This window comes from Helianthus annuus, chromosome 8 (genome assembly GCF_002127325.2).
Source record: "Helianthus annuus cultivar XRQ/B chromosome 8, HanXRQr2.0-SUNRISE, whole genome shotgun sequence".
In the NCBI taxonomy this organism is placed as follows: domain Eukaryota; kingdom Viridiplantae; phylum Streptophyta; class Magnoliopsida; order Asterales; family Asteraceae; genus Helianthus; species Helianthus annuus.
In genome coordinates, this window is record NC_035440.2 from 161,072,937 (window position 1) to 161,096,210 (window position 23,274).

The following is a 23,274-nucleotide window of genomic DNA, read 5'->3' on the forward strand; positions in this document are numbered from 1 at the left end:
TCTCGATAAATTCATGATTTTATATATCGATGATATCTTGATTTATTCACGATCGAATGAAGAGCATGAGCAACACCTTAGAGCCATTTTAGAGCTACTCAAGAAGGAGAAACTGTATGCTAAGTTCTCGAAGTGTGAGTTCTGGTTGTGTGAGGTACAGTTCCTTGGTCATGTAGTGAATGAAGATGGAATCCATGTGGATCCCACCAAGATCGAGGCGATTAAGAATTGGGAAACTCCGAAGACGCCAACCGAGATCCGTCAGTTTCTAGGTTTAGCTGGGTATTATCGCAGATTCATTGAGGATTTTTCTAAAATCGCTCAAGCACTGACCTCCCTTACTCAAAAGGATAAGAAGTATGAATGGGGAGACAAACAAGAGGAAGCATTTCAGTTGCTTAAGAACAAACTTTGAGATGCACCTATTTTATCCCTACCCGAAGGCACCGACGAATTCGTGGAATACTGTGATGCCTCGCGTCAGGGATTGGGCTACGTACTAATGCAGCGACAGAATGTTATCGCTTATGCTTCGCGCCAGTTAAAGGTTAATGAGAAAAACTACACCACACACGATTTGGAATTAGGCGCAGTGGTGTTTGCATTGAAAATTTGGCGACATTATTTGTATAGCACCCGATGCACGATCTTTACGGATCACAAAAGCCTACAACACATATTCGATCAGAAAGAGCTTAATATGAGACAGCGACGATGGGTTGAGCTGTTAAATGATTATGATTGTGAAATCAAATATCACCCAGGAAAGGCGAATGTGGTGGCAGACGCCTTAAGTCGGAAGGAAAGGATTAAGCCCATAAGGGTTAGGGCTTTAGAAATGATTATACAAACAGACCTCTCGTTGCGCATTCATGCTGCACAAAGGGAAGCTCTTAGGAAAGAGAATCTTAAGGATGAATAACTCCGTGGGATGGAGAAAAAGTTGGTACCCAATGAGGAAGGAACCTTGTGTTTCATGGGACGAATTTGGGTTCCCCTCTTTGGTGGTCTTTGAGATGTGATTTTCGATGAAGCTCATAAATCGAGGTACTCGATCCACCCAGGATCGGACAAGATGTACCAAGATTTGAAGGATTATTACTGGTGACCAAGACTGAAGGGCGATGTGGCTACTTATGTTGGAAAATGCTTGACTTATGCCAAAGTAAAGGCCAAGTATCAGAAGCCTTCAGGTCTTCTGCAGCAACCTGAGATACCCATGTGGAAGTGGGAACAGATCTCGATGGATTTCATAACAAAGTTGCCAAAGACTCCCAGAGGTCATGATACGATTTGGGTAATCGTAGGCCGTCTGCCAAAATCTACGCACTTTTTGCCTATCAGAGAAAAGGATAACACTGGTAAGCTAGCTGAGCTTTACCTAAGGGAGATAGTCGCACGTCATGGAGTACCTATCTCGATTATATCGGACAGAGACGGAAGATTTATGTCAAGGATTTGGCAATATTTCCAGGAAGCGTTTGGTTCTCAGTTGAATCTGAGCACAACATTTCATCCACAGATGGACGGTTAAAGTGAGAGAACGATTCAGACACTTGAAGATATGTTACGAGCTTGCGTAATGGACTTGGGTGGCAGTTGGGACACTCACCTGCCTTTGGTTGAGTTCTCGTATAACAACAGCTACCATACAAGCATTCAAGCTGCACCGTTTGAAGCTCTCTACAGACAAAAGTGTCGATCGCCGTTATGCTGGGCAGATGCAGGCGATAGATAGCTCGTTGGTCCCGAATTGGTCCAAGAAACGACAGATAAGATTATGCAGATCCGAGAGCGCATCAAGGCGGCTCGTGGTCGACAAAAGAGTTATGCGGACCAAAGAAGGAAACCTTTGGAATTTGAAGTGGGAGATATGGTTCTGTTAAAAGTCTCACCTTGGAAAGGTGTGGCACGCTTTGGAATGCGTGGAAAGTTAAATCCACGATTTATCGGGCCGTTCAAAATCCTGGAAAGGATTGGCCCTGTGGCATACAAGTTGGAACTACCTGCAGAACTTAATGGTGTTCATGATACATTTCACGTATCAAATTTGAAGAAAAGCCCAATACAAGAAACAGTGGTCATCCCTGCTGACGAAGTTCACATTGACAACACATTCCACATCACAGAAGAACCTGTTGAGGTTACTGATTGGAAAGTTAACAAACTCGGAGGAGTAGTGTTAAACTCGTCAAGGTTCGATGGAACGCACGTCACGGACCAGAGTTTACTTGGGAACGTGAAGACCGCATGAAAGCTAAATACCCGCATTTATTCCCTAACACCCCTGCAACTAGTAGTAAAGCTTAAAATTTCGGGAAGAAATTTTCTTAACAGGGGGAGAATGTGACAACTGTCAAAAATTCAGGTATCCGTACAATTATTAAACCATGATTAGTGCTTAATGACTGTGCTGAATTTCAATTAACTAGTTACTGATTATTGTCATATACATACATGTGCAACACATGTTGCTTAATGTCATATCATTATTGCATGAGAACTTTATTTACTCAAATGATGCACGAAACATAGTTAGCACAGTTATCAGATAAATCAGAGAAATGCTGACGGAGTTCAGTGCATAGACAGATAGCGTGTAGAGACATAGAATGGGCCAGAAACCAAGTCTTACACTAGTATAGTGTGTACTGAGGGGGAGTGTCATAAAACAAATATACAAAAACCCCTCATAACCGTTTTGGCAGTTATCATCTAGATGTCCATTTGACAGTTATTATTTATACGCATGTATACATTTGTATCAATGGGGTGAAATAAGATTCAAGACTAAATACAGAATTTCATTGTTTTCTATCATATTAATTATTATATAAAGTTTAAATGCCAACTGCTATGCATTTATCTTTCCCTCCTAAATGTCGTTACGCTCTCCTCTCATGGACTCGAGCATCCAACAAACAACTCACTGTAGAAAGAAGCTTTTTCTTTTCATATCCTCCTTGATATTCTAACCGCTCACGCAATTAGCAAAGCCCAATATGCATGCAAGAAGGTGGTTGGTTGTTTTATAGGTTCGACTTATGCTAAAAAAAACAGTTTTTTTTTTCTTCTAAAATCTGCTTAACAATGAATTTAACACGCGGTGTTTTAAATTTTTTGATATGGTTTCTTGACCATAGTGTTTTGTTTCTTTTTTTTTACACAGTTTTTGTAGGACATCATGACTAAAAAATTTAAGAAAAGCAATGACTAAATAAAACACCATGCATTAATATTTTTTTAGGAAAACATAAATTTCTAACCTATCAATCCCAAATCGGTTTTTTTATGTATATAGAGAGCGCGCGCGCACTCTTTTGGTATGGATTTTGAAAACACATTGTGTTATCTTTAGCAGGTGACAAACGTGATGTCCTTTACCTTGTGCATGCTAAAGTTTATATATATAACTAGGATTTTGACCCGCCACGCGTTGTGGCGGCGTCGAAAGTTAGCAGGTGACAAACGTGATGTCCTTTACCTTGTGCATGCTAAAGTTTATATATATAACTAGGATTTTGACCCGCCACGCGTTGTGGCGGCGTCGAAAGTTAAAGTAACTCGTATTTATACTATATATTTGGCCCGACTCTTGACTTAAAAAAATTACATCGCCATCGAATGAAAACGTAGTACATTTGACCCGACTTTACACAAAATAAGTAGAACATAGATAATAAAACAAAAAAAAAAGTATAATAATTTGTCCACGTTGCGGTGTAAAGTCGTAAAAGTCATTTAAACCAAACGAGGTGTCAAGTTAAAGTAGAAAAGGTTAAGAAGGTCAAAGTTGACAATTACTGAAAGTTAGAAGTGAATGTGCAACTTACTTAAAGATAAGGGTTAATAGTGTTTCATGTCGAAAAATTAAGGGTGTAAAGTGAAAAAACTTAAAAGTGTAAGGGCCTTAAAGAAATGAAAAAGTCGAACACTTGAAGGCTAAAAGAGAAAGGTCTCCACCGACCTCTCTTTAATAGTATATAAATTATATACCATATAGGTCGCACCTTCATCAACATTTTTCATCAACAGTTCACTGACAACATGATTTCTTTTATTTATTTGTTTATTTTCAAGCGACGAGAAACTGACACAGTTTTTGGTCATGTCACGTTATCAAGAAACCTAGCATATTAACCCAGCTGCAAATCAAAACCATATCTGCAATCATATTTACAGGGTTACATGACAAGTATATGCTCTGGTCAGTATACGATATTGGTGACCAAATAAATGAATAGAAGATCAAGATTGAATGTATAAAACCACCCTTGTCTTGTTTAACACATCAATAGAAGAGCTTCACGAGTTCGACCAAGCAGGTTAAGAGCAGTTGCAGCAATGTGATGTCCGGTTAACCCGGCTAGAGCAAGTTGTTCCATTGGTGATGCCTGCTCGACATAGTTGTCTGGTAACACAATCGGCCTCCACTGGAAAGGTCAATACAAAGATTATGTACTATAAAAGCTAAATGAGCTGATTTGGGTTATATTTTACCTCGGGTCAAATGGACAATATAAGATCTAGCAAAATGGAAACCCGCCGGACACATGAAACATCACCCAATGCGTATTTAAAATGAACAAAACCTCTTAAATAGATTTAAAAAAGAAATATTATGACTGTACGTCTGTACTATATATTTTCTATAATCATATTATTAACTTAAAAACTGACAGAAACCTTTTTGCAGCTAAAACCCGACCCGGCCACTTTGGCCCACGCTAAAATTACACAGTTTGCCACCTCTAATTTAACCTAGAAATATCCCTACCACTCACTTTAGGGTGAAAAGAGGGGCGTATCAAACAGGTTATGAAGTTGTAAAACACATGGGTGACTTATTTCGACCTATTGCCTGAAATCATTCTATGAAAAACCAAACTTGACCTTTTTTTTTTTTTCAAAAATCGGCTCCATATCAGCCCTTTAGTATTATTAACTTAATAGAATAGAATGTTTGACTTTTCTAAGCATCACACTCATTTACTTGTGAATAGGGTTGACTCGATCAAATGGCTAGAAAATTACCCTAAAAAGAAAGTCAAAACTTAGTTGTCAACGTGCAACAAAAAGATGTCATTTTGCCATTTTAATGGAATACAAATACCTTGATTGATCCATCGAGCTTCCCATCAAGAGTAATAAATTGTGCAACATGTGATCCAAATCCTCCAATGGAGCCTTCCTCAACAGTGACCAAGAAGGAGTGATTTTCACACAATTGTCTGACGAGCTTAATATCAAGGGGTTTGCAGAATCTTGCATCAGCAACTGTTACATAAATCCCGAGTTCTGAAAGAAGGGACTGAGCTCTAAGGCAGTTCTGGACCATCGATCCATATCCCAGCAAAGCAATGTCTTTACCTTCTATAACAACTCTTCCTTTACCAATCTGAACATAACCGTCAATTTAAGGAATAAACTGTGTTCAGGAGATATAATAATACAAGTGACTTTTTTCCTTCTAATATATAATAATAAGCATGCATAAAACAGTTATAACACCTTCAGACTATACACCCTTGGATTTGTTATGTTTATGAGGTGTTTAGTAACAAATTTATCACCAAAAGTGGTATAGGGGAGGGAGGTTTTCGTTTTATGTTTACAAGTGCAGATGACAAGCTCAACTAAATAAAAAGAAAATAAAATTGGCATAGATGACATTTTCGACCCATCAGCGGCCGTTGGATTGGCTTGCTGTTCATCTCAAACGGAAATTTAAAATAACCAAAAATGAATATAACATGTATGTATACCTACCTCTCAAGTCCTATTGAAAGATTTGGATTATTATTTGTAACAATATTGTTTTCGTAAACATAACTAACACATTAATTACTTATAAATAATAATGAGAAAAAGCCGTTCCCATTGTGACTCAGATTCCATTAAGAATAATTTCCATTATAGTCAAGGTAATTAGTAGACCTAAAAATCAGCAAAAGTACATTAACATTTGTTCATTAAACATCATAACCTAATGTTGATAAACAAAAGAATTTATAGATGCCGACAATAGAATTACATATTCTGTTGACTTCACGTGTTGCATAATCTAAAGTGACTTGAAATCATCAGTTAATGAGCAAACCTCAAACTAGCTAACCTATTATTGACCCAATCCAAGTATGGCTCAGGAAGGTCAACAAGCCTAAATGAGGCGAGCATTGCTAAGCACATAAAAGCCCCTTGTCATACAGTCAAATTTACTTTTCATGGAGAACTTTTAATTGCAACTTCTATTTGAATACTCCATATTCTATTAAACTTAACTCGGCGTCGGCTCAAATAAAGCCTATGTACGTTCCACAATATCTTTGCAAACACTATGCTTGTTCTACCATTCAAAAAATGCTACGTCTAGAATAAGCTTCATCAGGGTGGGGGATGTTGATATTCGTTTGTAATTAATTTGTAACATAACAAGAGCAGTTTCATCAATGCACAAAAATACATTTGAGAACACAATAAGTGGAGTTGTTTTTAGAAAGAAGCAATTGTTCACTAGTACTAAAGGTGGCAATTTCGGCACATATAGGTAATTTTTTATCCCTAACGCTTAAGCAAACATAATTAAACTAAAAGTTAAGTCAAATGAGTCAAGAGGGTTAAAATCGTCTTAACTGTATCCAAATGCATTAAACATACACAATCACTAATAGTATGTATAGTTTTTCATAATCATATATAACGTTCATTCATTATTCCTAAACTTCAAAAATATGGATAAAAAAGTGTTGTTGGACCACCCAGACCATTAAATTTATCATCCAAATCTATTATTACCCAACCGACCTGAACTGTCCATTTTGCCACCTCTGATAAAAAGATGCAAACACACCACACTTGGCAAGAATAAATGATCATAGACAATAAGGGTAATTTATCCAAACTGCTTATATATAGCAATCTATTTACTTATTTTCGTTTTGCAAGAACAATAGTTGGTTTAAAACAAATGGCAAAATGCGGTTAGGGTTGATAAATCATAAACAGCTACGGTTTCAAAGAAATAATAGAGATGTGACCTCAATTGGAACTCCATGGCAAACAGAGGTGTTTGACTTGACAATGGCACCTCTAGGATAGCGGAAGCAGACGGGCCTATCATCAATGCAAGATGCAGTTGCCACCATGTTAGCAAGCTCTACCTCATCAGAAGGAGCCATAACTATCATGTTAGGTAAACATGACATAAAGGTTATATCAAAAGCTCCAGCATTTGTAGGACCATCAGACCCTACCAAACCAGCACTTGGAATCACAAACCGTACTGGTATCTTTTGCCTGTCTACATCATGAACCACCTGAAAGTGGGATCAGTTAGATTGATTATGCTTGTAAAAATGTATAAAATGGAAAGAAATATGTTTGACAATAAAAGGAACAGATATCAAAATATAAATCAAAAACAGGGTTCGACCGATTACTGATTTTTGGTCGACTAGGTGAAATAATCAGAGAACTACCAATTACCGATTAATCGGTGATTAATCCCATTCCCGATATATACAACACAGGTTGAAATGGGTCATTTTTGGTAGCGTTGAGACGGTGAGGTGGGGACTAGCGACTACTCGGGATTAATCGGATCGGGTTTTTATATGTAATTTTCAGTTTTATGTATACATATACATTTTTTTATAGGTAAATATTTTAAGTAGCTAGGTTTTAACTCTTACTCAACTCATTTTTTTAAGTATACAATATTAATTATTGGAATTCACATGGTTTGGTAGGAAATTGGCCGGAATTTAGAGGTTTTGGCCGGAATATACAGGTTTTTTGCCGGAATCTGGACGGAATCGCCGATTTTTGGCTGGCCGACTAGGTCCGACTAGACTCAACTAGGTCCGACTAGGCCCAACTAGCAATTAATGGACTGATTAACGAAAAATTACTCGGTTACTGGCTGACTAGCGATTAATCGCCGACTAGTCGCCGCCTAGTCGCGATTTTTACAACAATGATAATAATGATTACAAAAAAAAAATACACTAGCAAAAAAAAACATATGTAAATATAAAAGATTTAGAGGTTGTAATCTCATATGTATTAAAAAAAAGACTTGGGCGACTTTAAACCTGTTGGACCCAATCGACCATCCCCCCTTTTAGTTAACTTTTTTTCTCTTTTTTGCTAGTTTGAGATAAAAATATATTCGAAATCAACCCATTCATTAATTTCCAGCTCTTGAACAATTACCAACTTCAAGTATGTCACTTAAAGGTTTAACATACAAAAGCAAAGAAGGACGACCATTGAGCATGTTTTTTTCTATCATTCAGTCTGTGAGGGAGAGAAAGAGAGAGGGAACCTGATCATATGCTCGTTGAAGAAAGGTAGATGGTATTATACAAAAGGGCTTCAAACCACCACAAGATAAACCAGCCGAGAATGTGACGGCATGCTGTTCTGCCATCCCAACATCGAATAACCTGTCAGGGAACCTGTCGCGAAATAATTTAAGCGACGGATCCATTCCCATTCCCGATCCAGCATGAACTACCATGATGTCTTTGTCTAGCTGTGCTTCCATGGTCAACGCCTCTCCAAACCAGTCACTATAAGTTTGGGTACGATTACTCGGTTGTGGATCTGAGTCATAAGGATCTGTTTCATATAAGAGGATAAAGAACTTGATATATACTGGGTTTTAGTTAGTAACAACAGGTTTCGCCAAGAATGCTGTCACTTCACGTAAGGATTTTACCAAGCTTATAGATTTCTCTCAGATAATATATTAAAACTTTAACACATCAAAAAGAAAAAATATAACATAGTGTACATCTCCATTGTATTGGAGAAAGAAACCCTTGATAATTACTCTTATCAATCCCAGGAAATTGCAACGTGCCAAATTGCAGTTTGATTGAAGCGTTTAACTATTATTAATCAATTCTATAAGACACTATAGAAATATCTGAAGTTGTGTTTAAAATTTTAAATGTACTTACTATGATATCAAGTCGTAACTTGTAATTATGATTTTCTTTTAGGATATGGAGCACTTAACGAATAGCTAAAAAATTAAAAAAAAAAAAGATTACCATACTGAGGTAGAAGAGAACTTTTGAAACATGGACAAAAAATGTCAAGAATTCATCTAAACAAGATGGTGTGGGCAGAACTTAAATCATGAAGCTGACAACAAAACTTTTATAGAAAGTGGGTTGTGCAGTGAAAAGAAAAAGAGATGACTTAAAACAGTAAAATCTGTATACATATATTGAACATATACATGGAAGATAAGGATCAACATTAAACAGAGGAAAACCCGTTCCTAAAACAAAAGCCAGCATTTCAGTACCATAATGTGCAAAAGAAAACAGATGTTTCCTTTTTTGGCAAAGTTTTAATACAATATAAACCCGAAAGTTATCGTGTGAAAATAAACAAATATTGATAAAAATCAAAGTAGGTTCACATAATTCTCCATTTCGCATTATTGCGGGGTAGACTAGATATTTGTTATATCCGTGTCACATAATAATTGCATTATTCCCTTTTTGGAAAGGCTCCAAGTTGCAGGTGCCTAAAATTCTCAAAAGGTTTCTTTTATGTGTCCTTATTGGAATTTGGAAAAGCTATAAAAGAAACATTTAAAGAAAAGACACGGACTTTACATTGGGAAACAAGTAGAGAATGTATAAAAGCACATACCTTGGTTGAATTTCTTTGATATTCCAATCTGCTTCTCTTCTCGTGTTTCTTTATCTTCTGTTGTTATAACATGAACCAAAACAGGACCAGTTGAATCCAAGGATGCCACTTGATTGAGAACACAAATAAGGTCTTCGATATTGTGGCCATCCACCGGACCAATGTAATACAAGCCAAGTTCTTCAAATAGAGTTGATCCTGGTGGACCAATCATACCACGTGCATATTCATCGACTTTGGCCGCCCATTCATACATACCCTTACCAATTTTCTTTGTTAAACCCTACAGCATGACCATAACCTGTATTAATATCCTGAATCCTCAAATAATTACTTATGTTGTTACATCAACATTATCCTAACCATAGCAAGTGTCATCCCTGTTCTCTTACAAAGAGTACTGCGTTAACTTTGGTGTGAAAGGAGTATTGGTTCACTTGATTTGCAAAAAAAAAAAATAATACCTTAGCAGTTTCTCTGAACTTCCGGAACAATCTGCTAGACTGCAGCTTGCTAAAAGCACTTGAGAGCGCATTAATTGGTGTTTTAGGGGCATCCTCTGGTTTCGAGTGTAACGACTGACGGCTATCATTTAATATCACAACCATATCTGAATCAAGATATCCTGCATTGCTCATAGCCTCATAAAGTTGGCCAGACATAATACTTTCATTGCTTATGACTGCAACTATGCGTTCTCTCTTCCCTTTAATATCCCGTGCAATCGCCATTCCTGCATGCAACCACCATTTCATACTTTAAATCAAATTCATAAAAGATCAACAACTTATGAATTCAGTATCTGGTCCACTACTTACGCATGTGCATTCCCTGAAAACATTTTCTGTAGTGTAAATTACTAAAAAGAAAAACAAACTTATATTTAATGCATACAGTGGCAAAAAGGTAATTTGTCATGGTACTGCAAACCCTGGTCGTAAATCCGATATATACTAGGCGAACTCAAATTCCTATGAGTTTTAATTGTGTAGATCAAGTGTATTAAAGTGAAAAATGTAAAAAGGTGACGGAACAAAGATATACCAAGCCCCGCAGAAATACTGTTGCATCCATGGCCTGCACCAAAGGGATCAAACTCACTCTCGGAACGAGAAGTATAACCCGAAATTCCGTTCTTTTGTCTAAGTGTATGCATAACAGACCTCCTTCCAGTCAGAATCTTATGCGCATAAGTCTGTTCACAATTGAAACAATCAATTATTATAAAGTGTATCATACTCTATCTCAAGTGCATAAGCTTCTAGCTTTTTTTTAATTTTGCAGTTTAATTAAGAAGATCCCTTCCAATAAAATCTACAGAAAAGAAAAAGGAGTTGTGGGTGAAAAGGATCTTTAATGTTTAAACCAGTGGTGACGAAATCGGTTGTCAGGTGTATTGGCTAAGGGGTCTTATTTAGCATTTGTCAAAATGTACAGGGTCGGGTTGGGTGACAAACTTTTATGTCCAATCTCTTAAAAGTATTTTGGAAATACATAACGTCTTACTTATGATTACAAGACCAATACTGTTACAATAATAATCTAAATCTTTGAAGAAAGTGATTTAGGAAATTCTATGCAACAATAATAGTATTACTATTTATTTAGTAATAGTATTTGGGATTGGGCGCGCCTGTCATCCAATTTTACCCGATCCACTTTTTGGCTACTTTCTAAAATACAACAAAATCAACACATTGATGACTAAAAATATCGAAATTACATCTTGTAACAATAAGCATAAAATACAGCCTTACTTGCTCTCCGGCATCCCATAATATCTTATCCATGGGAGCAGAAAAGACATGGTGTATAGCAATTGTCAACTCCACCACTGACATGCTACCTTTCACTGACTTTTGAGTTTCATGTCTTATAAAAGACAACTCTGAGCGAATATCATCAGCCAATTGTTTCAATTCCTACACAGAGCTCGGTCAGTACATGACGGCCATATTTTCAAAAGAAAATAAATAACCAGTTACTAAACCTTATGGGATAGGTTCTTTAAGTGCATAGGGCTTTCAATTGTATCAAGAATAGGCGTTGGAGTCTTCTCTGAAAATATGTCATCTATGTCCGGTAGAGCACATATTTGACCTACACATCCCTGTATCCATTAAACAAAAAATGAAAGTAAATGGCACTTGGCATTGATGGTTGAAATTTTAGTGATACAGCTGGGCAAGATGTCTATCAAAGATATAAGTTGATTAAGCTGTATTTGGCAAATCAAGCTCCAACGAATTTTACGCACTAAATCAGTAAAATATATGTTCGATAAAATCATTATTTGTGCACAAGTGTGTGTATACTATATATAGGAATAGGATATAATAATAAGAAAATACAAGTAAAAATCGTAAAATGGATAGAAAGAAAGATGAAGACATCCTCCCCTGGTGACATGAATTTCTCTCTTCCCCTACCCCACTTCTAGATTCCTCCCTATTCTTAGTTTCTTACCCAACTTTACTTTTTATTGTATCCTCAACCTAATAAATACGTATCTAATTCAAGTATATAATGAGGATTCTTCTAAAAACACATCTTTTTCCCCAAAATCTCAAAGTTTCTCAACATCTACTGACAAAAAAGCACTTAATTACAGCTTCAAACATCATTTTTTTTTTTTACATTTTTCCACTTCGTGTAGCAAGTAACAGGGCCACTGAACATTTTGGCCATAAAAGGGTTCCTAAGGCCCACTTAAAGTCAAAAAAATCCAGAAATGAAACTACAGAAAACTTCTACAATCATCCACAATGGATTTTTTGTTGCAATTGCAAACAAACTATTGTTCTTGTCAAATTACCCAATCAAAATAATCCATATTGGATGAAGTGATTTGAACAATTGGACTACAAGTAAATGTTTTGAGTTTAAAACTGATTTAATTGGATAACTATTTAGAACAATGGAATATGGGTGTTCCAGTTGAATACATTATTCATCAAACTTGTAATGAAAGTGTAGATAGAAGTCAGGTGTTTGGTGTGATTTTCAAAGTAATCATAAAATATTTAAAAATAGCTCAAATCAGATAATTAGTTTTGCATAGAAACACATCATTGCTTACTACTTACTATAAATCAGCTTATTTTAATCCTAAAACTGAAATCATGATCAAAATCAAAGCATTATTATACCTTAGAGCAAACTGATGCACCAGAGCTAGAACTCAATCCAATTCTAACAAATTCCGCACCACAACGAAAGATTACACTCGCATTAGAACCAGAACTTCTCAAACTTTCATGAAAATGAGCCGTAAAACCCAACGAACAATGCGCAGAAGCAGTATTCATCATCAAACCAACGATAACCGACCACAACAAACAGTTATCGCAATCGATGAAGTGATTGACAGATTATTTACAGAATTCGAACAAGAACAAGGATCGGTGGATGAATAAATAACAAAATTAGTGAATTAGAACAGAAAAATCAATAATAAAACATATGTTTACCGGAAATTAGGGTTTGATGTCACAATAGGTGTGCCTGAGAGTTGAGTACGGTTTTGTTTTGTTTTGTTTTGGGAAAATGAAAATATAGCAGTTTAGTTTGGTTTTGTATGGATGCCGGCCACGGTCGCTATGCATCCAATCATGTGGTCTCTTCCATTTTCCTATATGGATATGGATGATAGAAAAAATGGGGAAATTGGGTTACATGTTTGACATGTTGGTTACATTTATTTTATTTACTAGTTACTTACCCGCGCGATGCGGCAGGAGTGGTATCACTTAGGTTGGTGAGTTTAGGGCTATCTACGGGGATGTAGTTTCCAATGTGGCTTGTGACGACGATGGTGGTAGTGTAGCAGAATGTGATGGTCGGTTGAGGCCTTCTTCAGCGGCGAGAATCAGCGATTTGCGGCGATTGGTGGTTTCGTGATGGCGTTTGGTGGTTATTGTGCGACTCAGGAGAAAACAAAGAAAATTGTTTGATTCTAGTTATGTTACCTGAAATAGACGGACTACCTAGGCTTTTGTTGGTTCAAATTGTGATACAAATTCACAAATAACTAACATTAACTACTATATTGTAAGATGTACAAAACATAGTCAAAAATTTCTCAAACAGTCTTAGGTTTGTAAGAGTCCTTAATCTTGAATTCCTAAGGTTTGGAACTGAAATTTATCACAAAATAAAGGATTTCCTTCAATTAGTTTCTTAAGTTCAACCAGCATCATACCTCGAGCAGATTTAGTATCTCCATATTTGGATAATTGTTCATTCTCCCTAAAGTAGTGATCTATAAAAGTCAGTCAGCAAAGGCGCGATAGATGATGCTTAATACAAAAATTAAAGTAAGATAAATAAGTTCGTTTACAGACAAATGGTTACAAACAAATCAATCGAGTCGTTAATCAAACGATTAAACGCATAAACAAAACAATAAATATGAATTTGTACATTCTGATACATATCTACTTAGAGGTGGCAGTTTTTTTATTTTTTTATTAACCATGCCGCTGCGCTCGTTGCGGCTGCCCTCACCGCGCCGCTGCGGCTGCACTTGTTGCGCTCGCATGCTCACTGCACCGATCAAATTTTAGTAAAGTACACGGATGGTAAGCCAGAGACAACTGAGGTGATGGCACCAAGCAAGAATGACACAGTGCTGAACACTGCTGTTCCCTATTACCCTGCATATACCAAACAAACTTGCGATTAGTTTATGCACAGCTATTCATAATCATTTTATCATGAAATAAGGATACCTGAACAAATGTCTCGCTCGACCAATAGTTTCCCTTGACGCATTATGCAAGGTTCGCTCGGTCCAACAACTCAAGCAAATGTTTTCTATGTTTTTTAGGGGGAAGATGGGTGCTTCTCTCCACAGGGCATACAAGACACAGGTTATTGGCGGCAGTCCGCCAAATTTAACATATAAAGTTTTTTTATATGTTAAATATGGCGAGCTGCCGCCAATAACCTATGTTTTGTATGCCCTGGGAGAGAAGCACACATGTTCCCCCTAAAATGCAAAGAAAACATTTGCTTGAGTTGTTGGACCGAGCGAACCTTGCACAGGCTCAGTTTTTGCATCACAGCCTCAAACACTTTCAGTTCAGATAGATTACACAGGCTCAGTTTTTGCATCACAGCCTCAAAACACTTTTACTTCAGACAGATTAAGAACACAAGCTCAGCTTATGCATCATAGACTCAACACTTTTAGTTCAGACAGATTAAGAACACAAGCTCAGCTTTCGCATCACAGCCTCAAACACTTTCAGTTCAGACAGATTAAGAACACAAAATCCGGAGTACACAACAAGAGTAATTTGCCACTAAACTTAAACAACAGATCCAAAGACAGAAAATAGTTACAGATCTAATGTTGTTTAACAGATCTGCAAGAAAAAACCCTAAAATTTAACAGATCTGCAAGTAGAAAATAGGTACCTTTAAAGCATGATGTACACGTGTTTTAAGCACAAGAAACAAATATGTAACCTGACAGGCTCAGCTTATGCATCATAGCCTCAAACACTTTCAGTTCAGACATATTAAGAACACAAGCTCAAAAGAGATAAACTTACAACTCTTTAAAGCCCATTGTACAAACCTGTTAAGCACAAGTGTTGAAAACTTGTTTTCCACGCGGATCATATAATGGTTAACTTGACCCGTTTTTAGTTTAATGGATCCTATATAAAGTTTCATTCAATCTATCTATCAACACCTGAAGACTCAGACATGTAATTGAGGAAAGTGTGAACACAACTACGGGTAAAGCCATGGCTGCAAACACACGGTTGCAAAGTGAGAACTATGCAACCTGGATATTGCCCCGCCAAGATGCTACTCGGATCTTCTATGTACCCTCAAAATACAATCATCATCACAGTCTATTGTGTTATGTAACCCCGCTTTAACACAAGCTCAAAAGAGATAAACTTACAACTCTTTAAAGCCCATTGTACAAACCTGTTAAGCACAAGTGTTGAAAACTTGTTTTCCACGCGGATCATATAATGGTTAACTTGACCCGTTTTTAGTTTAATGGATCCTATATAAAGTTTCATTCAATCTATCTATCAACACCTGAAGACTCAGACATGTAATTGAGGAAAGTGTGAACACAACTACGGGTAAAGCCATGGCTGCAACACACGGTTGCAAAGTGAGAACTATGCAACCTGGATATTGCCCCGCCAAGATGCTACTCGGATCTTCTATGTACCCTCAAAATACAATCATCATCACAGTCTATTGTGTTATGTAACCCCGCTTTAAAGCATGATGTACAAGAGTAATTTTCCAAAAAAATTCCATTAAAACACCATTAAAGCATGATGTACAATCCTCTAAAGCACAACATAATTTGCTTTTACTATTCTACCCTCACTCACAAAACAAGCCGGAGAACAAAAACAACTTATCAGCTCATTAGGGTTTCTGTCTTTCACATCCGCCCCATTTCTTCCACTAAACTTAAACAACCTTTAAAGCATGATGTACAAGTGTTTTAAGCACAAGAAACACATATGTAACCTCACAGGCTCAGCTTATGCATCATAGCCTTAACAGTTTCAGTTCAGACATATTAAGAACACAAGCTCACCTTATGCATCATAGAGTCGACAGGCTCAGCTTATGCATCATAGCCTCACATGCTCAGCTTATGCATCATAGCCTCACAGGCTCAGCTTATGAATCAAATGTATAGAGGTGAGAAACAATGGAAGACCCAGATGAAAATAGTATTCTGAAATGAAATAAAACACAATTTGTTAGGAATACAAATATAACAAAACTGAGCTTTAAAAGTAGCATTAAGTTAAACTGACACTAACTTGCAATTAGACGGTTGAATTGATTTTATAAATGTTGTTCATACTATGTAGCAGCAAACTGAAGAAGGTGAAGGTGGGTGTGTAGTGTTTGTAGAAAGTTGGATAGAGTTTATGAAGCTTCAATCTACTATATATAACCTCTAAAGTAGTTGTACTTTTGACATCTACTTTTTAAACCTGGATATATAATGTTAAAAATACTAAACATCTACTTTTTAAGTTGACCAAGAAAAGCTGTAAATTTAAACAAAATAAGTAGATGTACAGACTGAATTCTGACCACTCACCTCTTTTCAGCAGCATTCAGCAGCAGACTGCTGAAGTCTGACCACGGTTCACCTCTTTTCAGCATACCAACCACTGTTGACAACTATTCCCTCTTTTCAACCTCTTTTCAGCAGCAGACTGCTGAAGTCTGACCATAGTTCACCTCTTTTCAGCATACCAACCACTGTTGACCACTATTCCCTCTTTTCAACCTGTGCACATAACATCTTTTAGTTGGGCTTGTTCAAATATTAGTACAAAACCAACAAGATGTTGGTTTCTTGTTTAAAACCAACAAGATGAAGTATATATCTTCTTAACAAACATTTTAAAACCAGCAAGTTTTGGCTTACACTAATGTTTTACAGCCACTTTTATAAAGTAGTATAGATGATTCCTTCTTTGACTTACACTAATGTTTTACAGCCACTTTCATGTAAGAAAATGAGCAATGAAAGTGTAATAGAAGTGTTTATTTTTCTTTTTATCTATTTAGTATAGTACTCATTTGATCCATTTTATATCAAACAACCTAAAACATTCAGATTTTTATGTTGAAATGGTGAATAATGATACAAAGGTAATGCACGAACGTAATAAATCTACAAGACTACAAGTACAAATTTCTAGAAGATGTAACTTTTGTAACAAAAAGCGTTTGAGTTCAATACTTCAATTCAGCCTAACCCATTTCAACCCCTACCAGAAACTATATGTTTTGACCCGTTATTGTAGATATCAGTAGTCAGTAACTTACATACGAGCAAGAAGCTTTTCAATAGCATCATCAATTGCATCTTCAAATGAGGAATTGATTGAGAGCAAAGTGTAACTTGAGGTGTACTCCCCACAAAAAAGATTAAAAAGATAATTATTAACATATTACAAGGTTAACTTGCAGTTCTTAATCTAGTGTTGAAATAAGAAGTTTCAAGTAATCTCAAACTTTATATTAAAAAGAGCTTATTTCAAACAGTAGATAAACCTTAACACTATAGCATTTTAAATATTAGTACAAAACCAACAAGATGTTGGTTTCTTGTTTAAAACCAACAAGATGAAGTATATCTTGAAACAAAAACACAAAAATATTTAGAAAGTCATATAAAATATAATACACAATTCCAAATCATTTCGTACCGAAATATTACCAGTTTTGACCCATTACCCAATCCGAAGAGGCGTACCAAATAATGTCTTATCCAAGCAGAAGAGTACGATCCTTTACCTGGTCATAATTGCGACTGAGAATGGCTTCTCGGGCCTTCTCACCAATCTCCAAAGCCTTCATCTCCAAAGTAACTTGCCATTCGGGATGTAACTTGAGTTGTACTCCCCACAAGGAAACATAAGCCAGCTCTAAAATTCTTATAATCAAATGAAAATGACAGATTCAGTAAAAGAGTAAAATAAACATATTTCTTTCTAAAATTCTTAACTGTTTACAAATGTTAAAAAGATTATTCTTTGAACATAGTTATAATTGTAGAAGTCCTTTGGATAACTTTTATGGACTTTAAGAAGTCCTTTGGATAACTTTACCGATTAAAACTCAAAACTGCACCCCTGTATTCGATAACTTTACCGATTAAAACTGAGCTTAAAAAACGTAAGATGCTAACAGTATCCGATAACTTTACCGATTAAAACATGACTAAAACATAACAGTATCCAAATGTTAAAAAGATTATTCTTTCACAAATCAAGTAGAAAAAAACCCTAAAATTTAACAGATCTGCAAGAAAATAGTTACAGATCTAATGTTGTTTAACAGATCTGCAAGAAAAAACCCTAAAATTTAACAGATCTGCAAGTAGAAAATAGGTACCTGAGATGTGAAAACGCCGGTGAAATTCATCTATCTCTAGGGTTATCGCCGGAGGAATAAACCCTAAAATTCAACAGATCCAAAGACAGAAAATAGTTACAGATCTAATGTTGTTTAACAGATCTGCAAGAAAAAACCCTAAAATTTAACAGATCTGCAAGTAGAAAATAGGTACCTCAGATGTGAAAACGCCGGTGAAATCCATCTATCTCTAGGCTTATCGCCAGAGAAATAAACCCTAAAATTCAACAGATCCAAAGACAGAAAATAGTTACAGATCTAATGTTGTTTAACAGATCTGCAAGAAAAAACCCTAACCATTAACAGATCTGCAAGTAGAAAATAGGTACCTGAGATGTGAAAACGCCGGTGAAATCCATCTATCTCTAGGGTTATCGCCGGAGAAATAAACCCTAAAATTCAACAGATCCAACTCAAATTTCAAACCAAAAATGCCGAGAGGTAAAAAAGATGTTACCTGAGATTTGAAAACGCCGGTGAAATCCATCGATCTAGGGTCATAGCCGAGAAAGAAACCATAATATTTACAGATCTAATGTTGTTTAAGATATAAGGGTTATCGCCTGGTGAGAGAGAGAGAGAGAGAGAGAGAAGAAATGGGGCGGATGTGAAAGACAGAAACCCTAATGAGCTGTTAAGTTGTTTTTGTTCTCCGGCTTGTTTTGTGAGTGAGGGTAGAATAGGAAAAGCAAATTATGTTGTGCTTTAGAGGATTGTACATCATGCTTTAATGGTGTTTTAATGGAATTTTTTTGGACATTAAGAAGTCCCTTGGATATGTTTTATAAAGTAGTATAGATATGTATTACATTTATTTTGTGTGTTACGCTTTCGGTGTTGACAAAAGATCAAATACAAATAACCTTAACGTATAAAATTACAAACTGAAGGTTTTGCTGAAAAAACACGGTGATTTTTTCGTAATTATTTACTCGTAGAGTAATGATCAAAATTACTCTACAAATGTTCCTGTAGGGTAATTTTGATCTTGTAGAGTAATTATATAAAATGTTCTTGTAGAGTAATTTTGATCTTGTAGCGTAGTTATTAAAATTACTCTACAAATGTATATTGTAGAGTAAGTTTGATCTTGTATGGTTAGTATCAAAATTACTCTATAAGTGTATCAGAATTACAATGCATCAAAATTACTCTGTAAGTTTATCAAACAACATACAATTCAAAATTACTCTACAAAATCATTTGTAGAGTAATTATAATACTCTACAAAATTACTTTACAAGATTAAAATTACCATACAAGATCATTTGTAGAGTAATTATGATACTCTACAAAATTAATCTATAAGATCAAAATTACGCTACAAGAACATTTTACAAGATTACTCTACAAGATCAAAATTACCCTACAAGATCATTTGTAAAGTAATTTTGATAATTACTCTACGAGTAAATAATTATAAAAATTGGCATTTCCATGCCTTTCGTACGTTTTGTACGATAAGACATGTTGTATGTGAACTTAACTCCATATCATGTTATTTGGAGTTGCACTTTTGGTGAGTTTAAGACGATATAAAACTGGTGATTTTGATTATATGTAGGGTGAAATGACTGAACCTTGTGGATTCAACATGTCACATAACGTTTGTGAAATGATTTTGTGACACATTATGGTTTGGTTTCGCAGTTTTGAGGTGAAACCATGAATCAAACCGTTAATAATGTTTTTTTGATTTTATAAACCCAAAACTGAACCCTATACCTCTTAAACCAAAACCAAATCAAATCGTTGGTAATGGTTTGGTTTCATAGTTTGGGCTTGTTAGGCTTTTGTATAGGATGTTGAAAACAAGGTATGAGATATATACAAATAAAGTTATCCAAATTTTGTAGAGTTTCACATTTTGGGGTTCTTATTGTGTTTTTCGAGGTGGTGGGAGAATTAGAGTAAATAGGTTATAAAATGTTTTGGTTTTGACGTGTAGTGGTCAATGTTGGTAATCTTGAATCTTGGAATGTAAAAATGTGGGGTGACTTACCGAAATTTTAGAATGTGAAAATAGGCTTAGCCGACTTGTGACATACTTGAGTACTTTAGTTAAATCAGAACTAAAAAAATTTATTATTAATAATGTCTAATAATATATATTATAAGTATTTAAATTTATAAATAATAATATAATACATTCTTACGGTTCAGTCCGATTTTAATGGTTGGTTTTTTGTATACTATTCAATATGGTTTTAAAAAATATGAAACCGCCCGACCGAAACTTAAGTAAAATCATGATCGTGAAATTAATCCGATGATCGGTTTTGGCGGCTTCACGATTTGAAACTGAACCATGAACCTTTTTCACACACGGTCAAAGGATGACAAAGATGCCTTCTACCCTACAAAAATTTGAATTTGTGTTCCATCTTAATGTTTTATAAAATAGTTTTGTAGGGTTGCGTTATCCTACACGGTCCCCTAAATCTAGAAATGGTACAAATATACAATGGATCGTAAAATATAACACAATGTTGAGCAAAATATAACCGATATGCACAAAATGCAACATATAAATTACATCAATTGTGGCATAATAGTACTAATGTTGGAAAAAGTGTGTTTTTGTCTTCCTTTTGTATTTTCAAGATTAAATGAGCTCAAATTAACAAAAGAAGCAAAAAGACAGCTAAATCTAACATAAATACAAGAAAAAGGAACAAAAGTGGCATGCCCGACCTCCCGACAGCATCTTCACGAGCAAAACAAAGAAGACAGGAGACTGAACACGCCTCGTGCTCAGCAAGCACGGGGCCGTGCCCAAGAGTCAGCAGAAAAGACAAACTCATAGAAGCTTCTGTTGCCCACCACGGGGTCGTGCCCAGCGGACACGGGGGCGTGGTCAACTTCCTGCAGGCACATTTATTGGAATCGCGAATTGCAATTAATGAAGAGAGAGAGTCAGATGGACACGGGGCCGTGCCCAGAGGACACGGGGCCGTGCCCGAGCTTCTGTTCAGCCTATAAATAGGAGTGTTTGGAGCTCTTGCAACTCATCCCTTGGCACACCACCTCTCTCACACTTCACCCACCACCCACCACCACCATAACACCATCATCCACCACAATCATCCATTGTCCATCGTAGAGTGTGTGAGTCGTCTCGGGATCCAAGATTGATCGTAAGAGTTCTTGACAATCAAAGGCCATGTTTGCCTAAGTCTCTTACATCACTTGGTGAAGACAAGTGTTTAGTGTAATACTTTTTAGTTTTAATCTTTTGCACTTTTTAATTGGTTTTGTATTAATTACTTTAATTACTAGTTTCTTATGTTGAAGGTGATTCTTCCTTATCATTTGTCTGTGGTGTCTTGGCATTATTTTACTGTCTATATAAAATAAAAGATTTTCACCATTCATATCTCCACGGTCTATATGGAGGTATGTTGGTGTAACACCCCGTGTTTTCGAATGTCAAAGTCAAAGTCCAAGTCAACTTTGCCTTTCTTTGACTGTAGATAGTTGATTTTGTGTTTTAGTTGTATTATGTGGAGTAAGTGTTGTAATCAGCAAGAACCGAAGTAATCGAATATGTTTTAATGCGAATCGATCTACGACTGTGAATGATAGGAAGTAACAATGCGATAAAGATAACCAATCAGTAATCAAACCGATCTAACAATCAATCGAACTCGAGACTCGAATCATGCGAATTTTGGTATTATTATACGTGTGTGTGTGCCTTATGTGTTACTTGTGCGTGCTTAATTTATGTTTGGTGTGGTATTCAAGCAAATCAATCGAAAATCGAATCAAAACTCGAAAAGCAATCGAACTCAATCGAAACCGACATCGAAACGTGACTTATAGAAGATTGTATGTTAGATATAGTGGTTGGGATTAAAAGTAAATTTACTAGGAACTATATCGTATGCATATCATCGTCCATCGAAATCGAAACGTCGAAAATCGTCGCAACATACTCGAAGTGCGTGGCGGATCGAACAGGAAGCATCCTGATCGAACAGGCCAGCCGATCGAGCAGCCCACTCGATCGGAGCTCCCAGCCGATCGGCTGCCACTTTCCTCTTTTGGAAGCCTATAAATAGGGCTGTCATTGTCATACTTTCCACTTTTGGAAAGCTCTGACCGAACCAGCTATCTTCTTCACCTTTTCTCAGATTTCTCTCAATCCCGGTAAGTTTTTACTCTAAATCTTGTACGTTTTTTATCATTACTTGATTCTACACCTTTCTATCTTTCAAAACTTGAATTCTAACCGTGAAATCACCAAGATCTAAGTGTTCTTGGGTGATGTCATCATGGTGTTCTTGAAGAACTTCAAACTTTGGCATCATTCAACCATGAATAGCTTAGATCTAACCGATTTCCACATAAACAAGTTAAGATCCATCATAGATCTAAACATTTTCATGATGTGAAGGATTGAAAGAAGGATTTCCAACTTTCTTTCAACTCTTTTACACTCAATGCTTTCAAACCGATGGAAACGGAGCTTGAACCGGCTAACTAATCATTCAAACGGTTAAAAGGTTCAAGATTCGGGATCTATGAACAAGGTTCACCGATTTCGGGTTAAACTCTAAACCGACATTCCGAACCGTTCACCGGCCGGACATGGGTGATTCCTGTTCGAGCCCAGGGAACAAGTAGGAACGAAGGTTATCATAGTTCAACACGTTGTCGAGATACCTT

At 36.2% G+C, this 23,274-nt stretch overlaps 1 protein-coding gene and 1 long non-coding RNA gene across 5 annotated transcripts; both read right to left on the reverse strand.

The window, feature by feature from the left end:
- Nucleotides 1-4,040: 4,040 nt before the first annotated feature.
- On the reverse strand, nucleotides 4,041-13,304 carry LOC110885797 (probable 1-deoxy-D-xylulose-5-phosphate synthase, chloroplastic). Of its 4 annotated transcripts, none has more exons than XM_035976264.1 (11): nucleotides 13,143-13,289; nucleotides 12,822-12,864; nucleotides 11,663-11,782; nucleotides 11,430-11,594; nucleotides 10,717-10,867; nucleotides 10,137-10,405; nucleotides 9,673-9,955; nucleotides 8,327-8,607; nucleotides 7,038-7,316; nucleotides 5,114-5,398; nucleotides 4,117-4,433 (listed from the first exon to the last, which is right to left on the reverse strand). In XM_035976264.1, exons 3-11 carry the CDS (start codon nucleotides 11,687-11,689, stop codon nucleotides 4,284-4,286), a joined length of 1,890 nt encoding a protein of 629 aa, XP_035832157.1. In that variant the 5' UTR covers nucleotides 11,690-11,782; nucleotides 12,822-12,864; nucleotides 13,143-13,289; the 3' UTR covers nucleotides 4,117-4,283. The 4 variants fall into 4 exon arrangements, with proteins under 4 accessions (XP_021989197.1, XP_035832157.1, XP_035832156.1 ...); XM_035976263.1 differs by having other exon boundaries at nucleotides 8,327-8,622; nucleotides 13,143-13,286; XM_022133505.2 differs by having other exon boundaries at nucleotides 4,041-4,433; nucleotides 8,327-8,622; nucleotides 12,822-13,304.
- A 734-nt stretch (nucleotides 13,305-14,038) lies between these two features.
- Nucleotides 14,039-14,463, reverse strand: LOC118481117. Its single transcript, XR_004864448.1, has 2 exons — nucleotides 14,403-14,463; nucleotides 14,039-14,327 (listed from the first exon to the last, which is right to left on the reverse strand). It is a non-coding gene; the product is annotated as an uncharacterized LOC118481117 (long non-coding RNA).
- Nucleotides 14,464-23,274: the final 8,811 nt, after the last annotated feature.

Coding starts and splice junctions, on each gene's coding strand:
- LOC110885797 (XM_022133505.2), bottom strand. CDS start 12,983: ATGATGAATACTGCTTCTGCGCATTGTTCGTTGGGTTTTACGGCTCAT. Junction 9,956..10,136: donor AGTTCAGAGAAACTGCTAAG/GTATTATTTTTT, acceptor GTCATGCTGTAG/GGTTTAACAAAGAAAATTGG. Junction 7,317..8,326: donor TTCAACGAGCATATGATCAG/GTTCCCTCTCTC, acceptor TCCCACTTTCAG/GTGGTTCATGATGTAGACAG.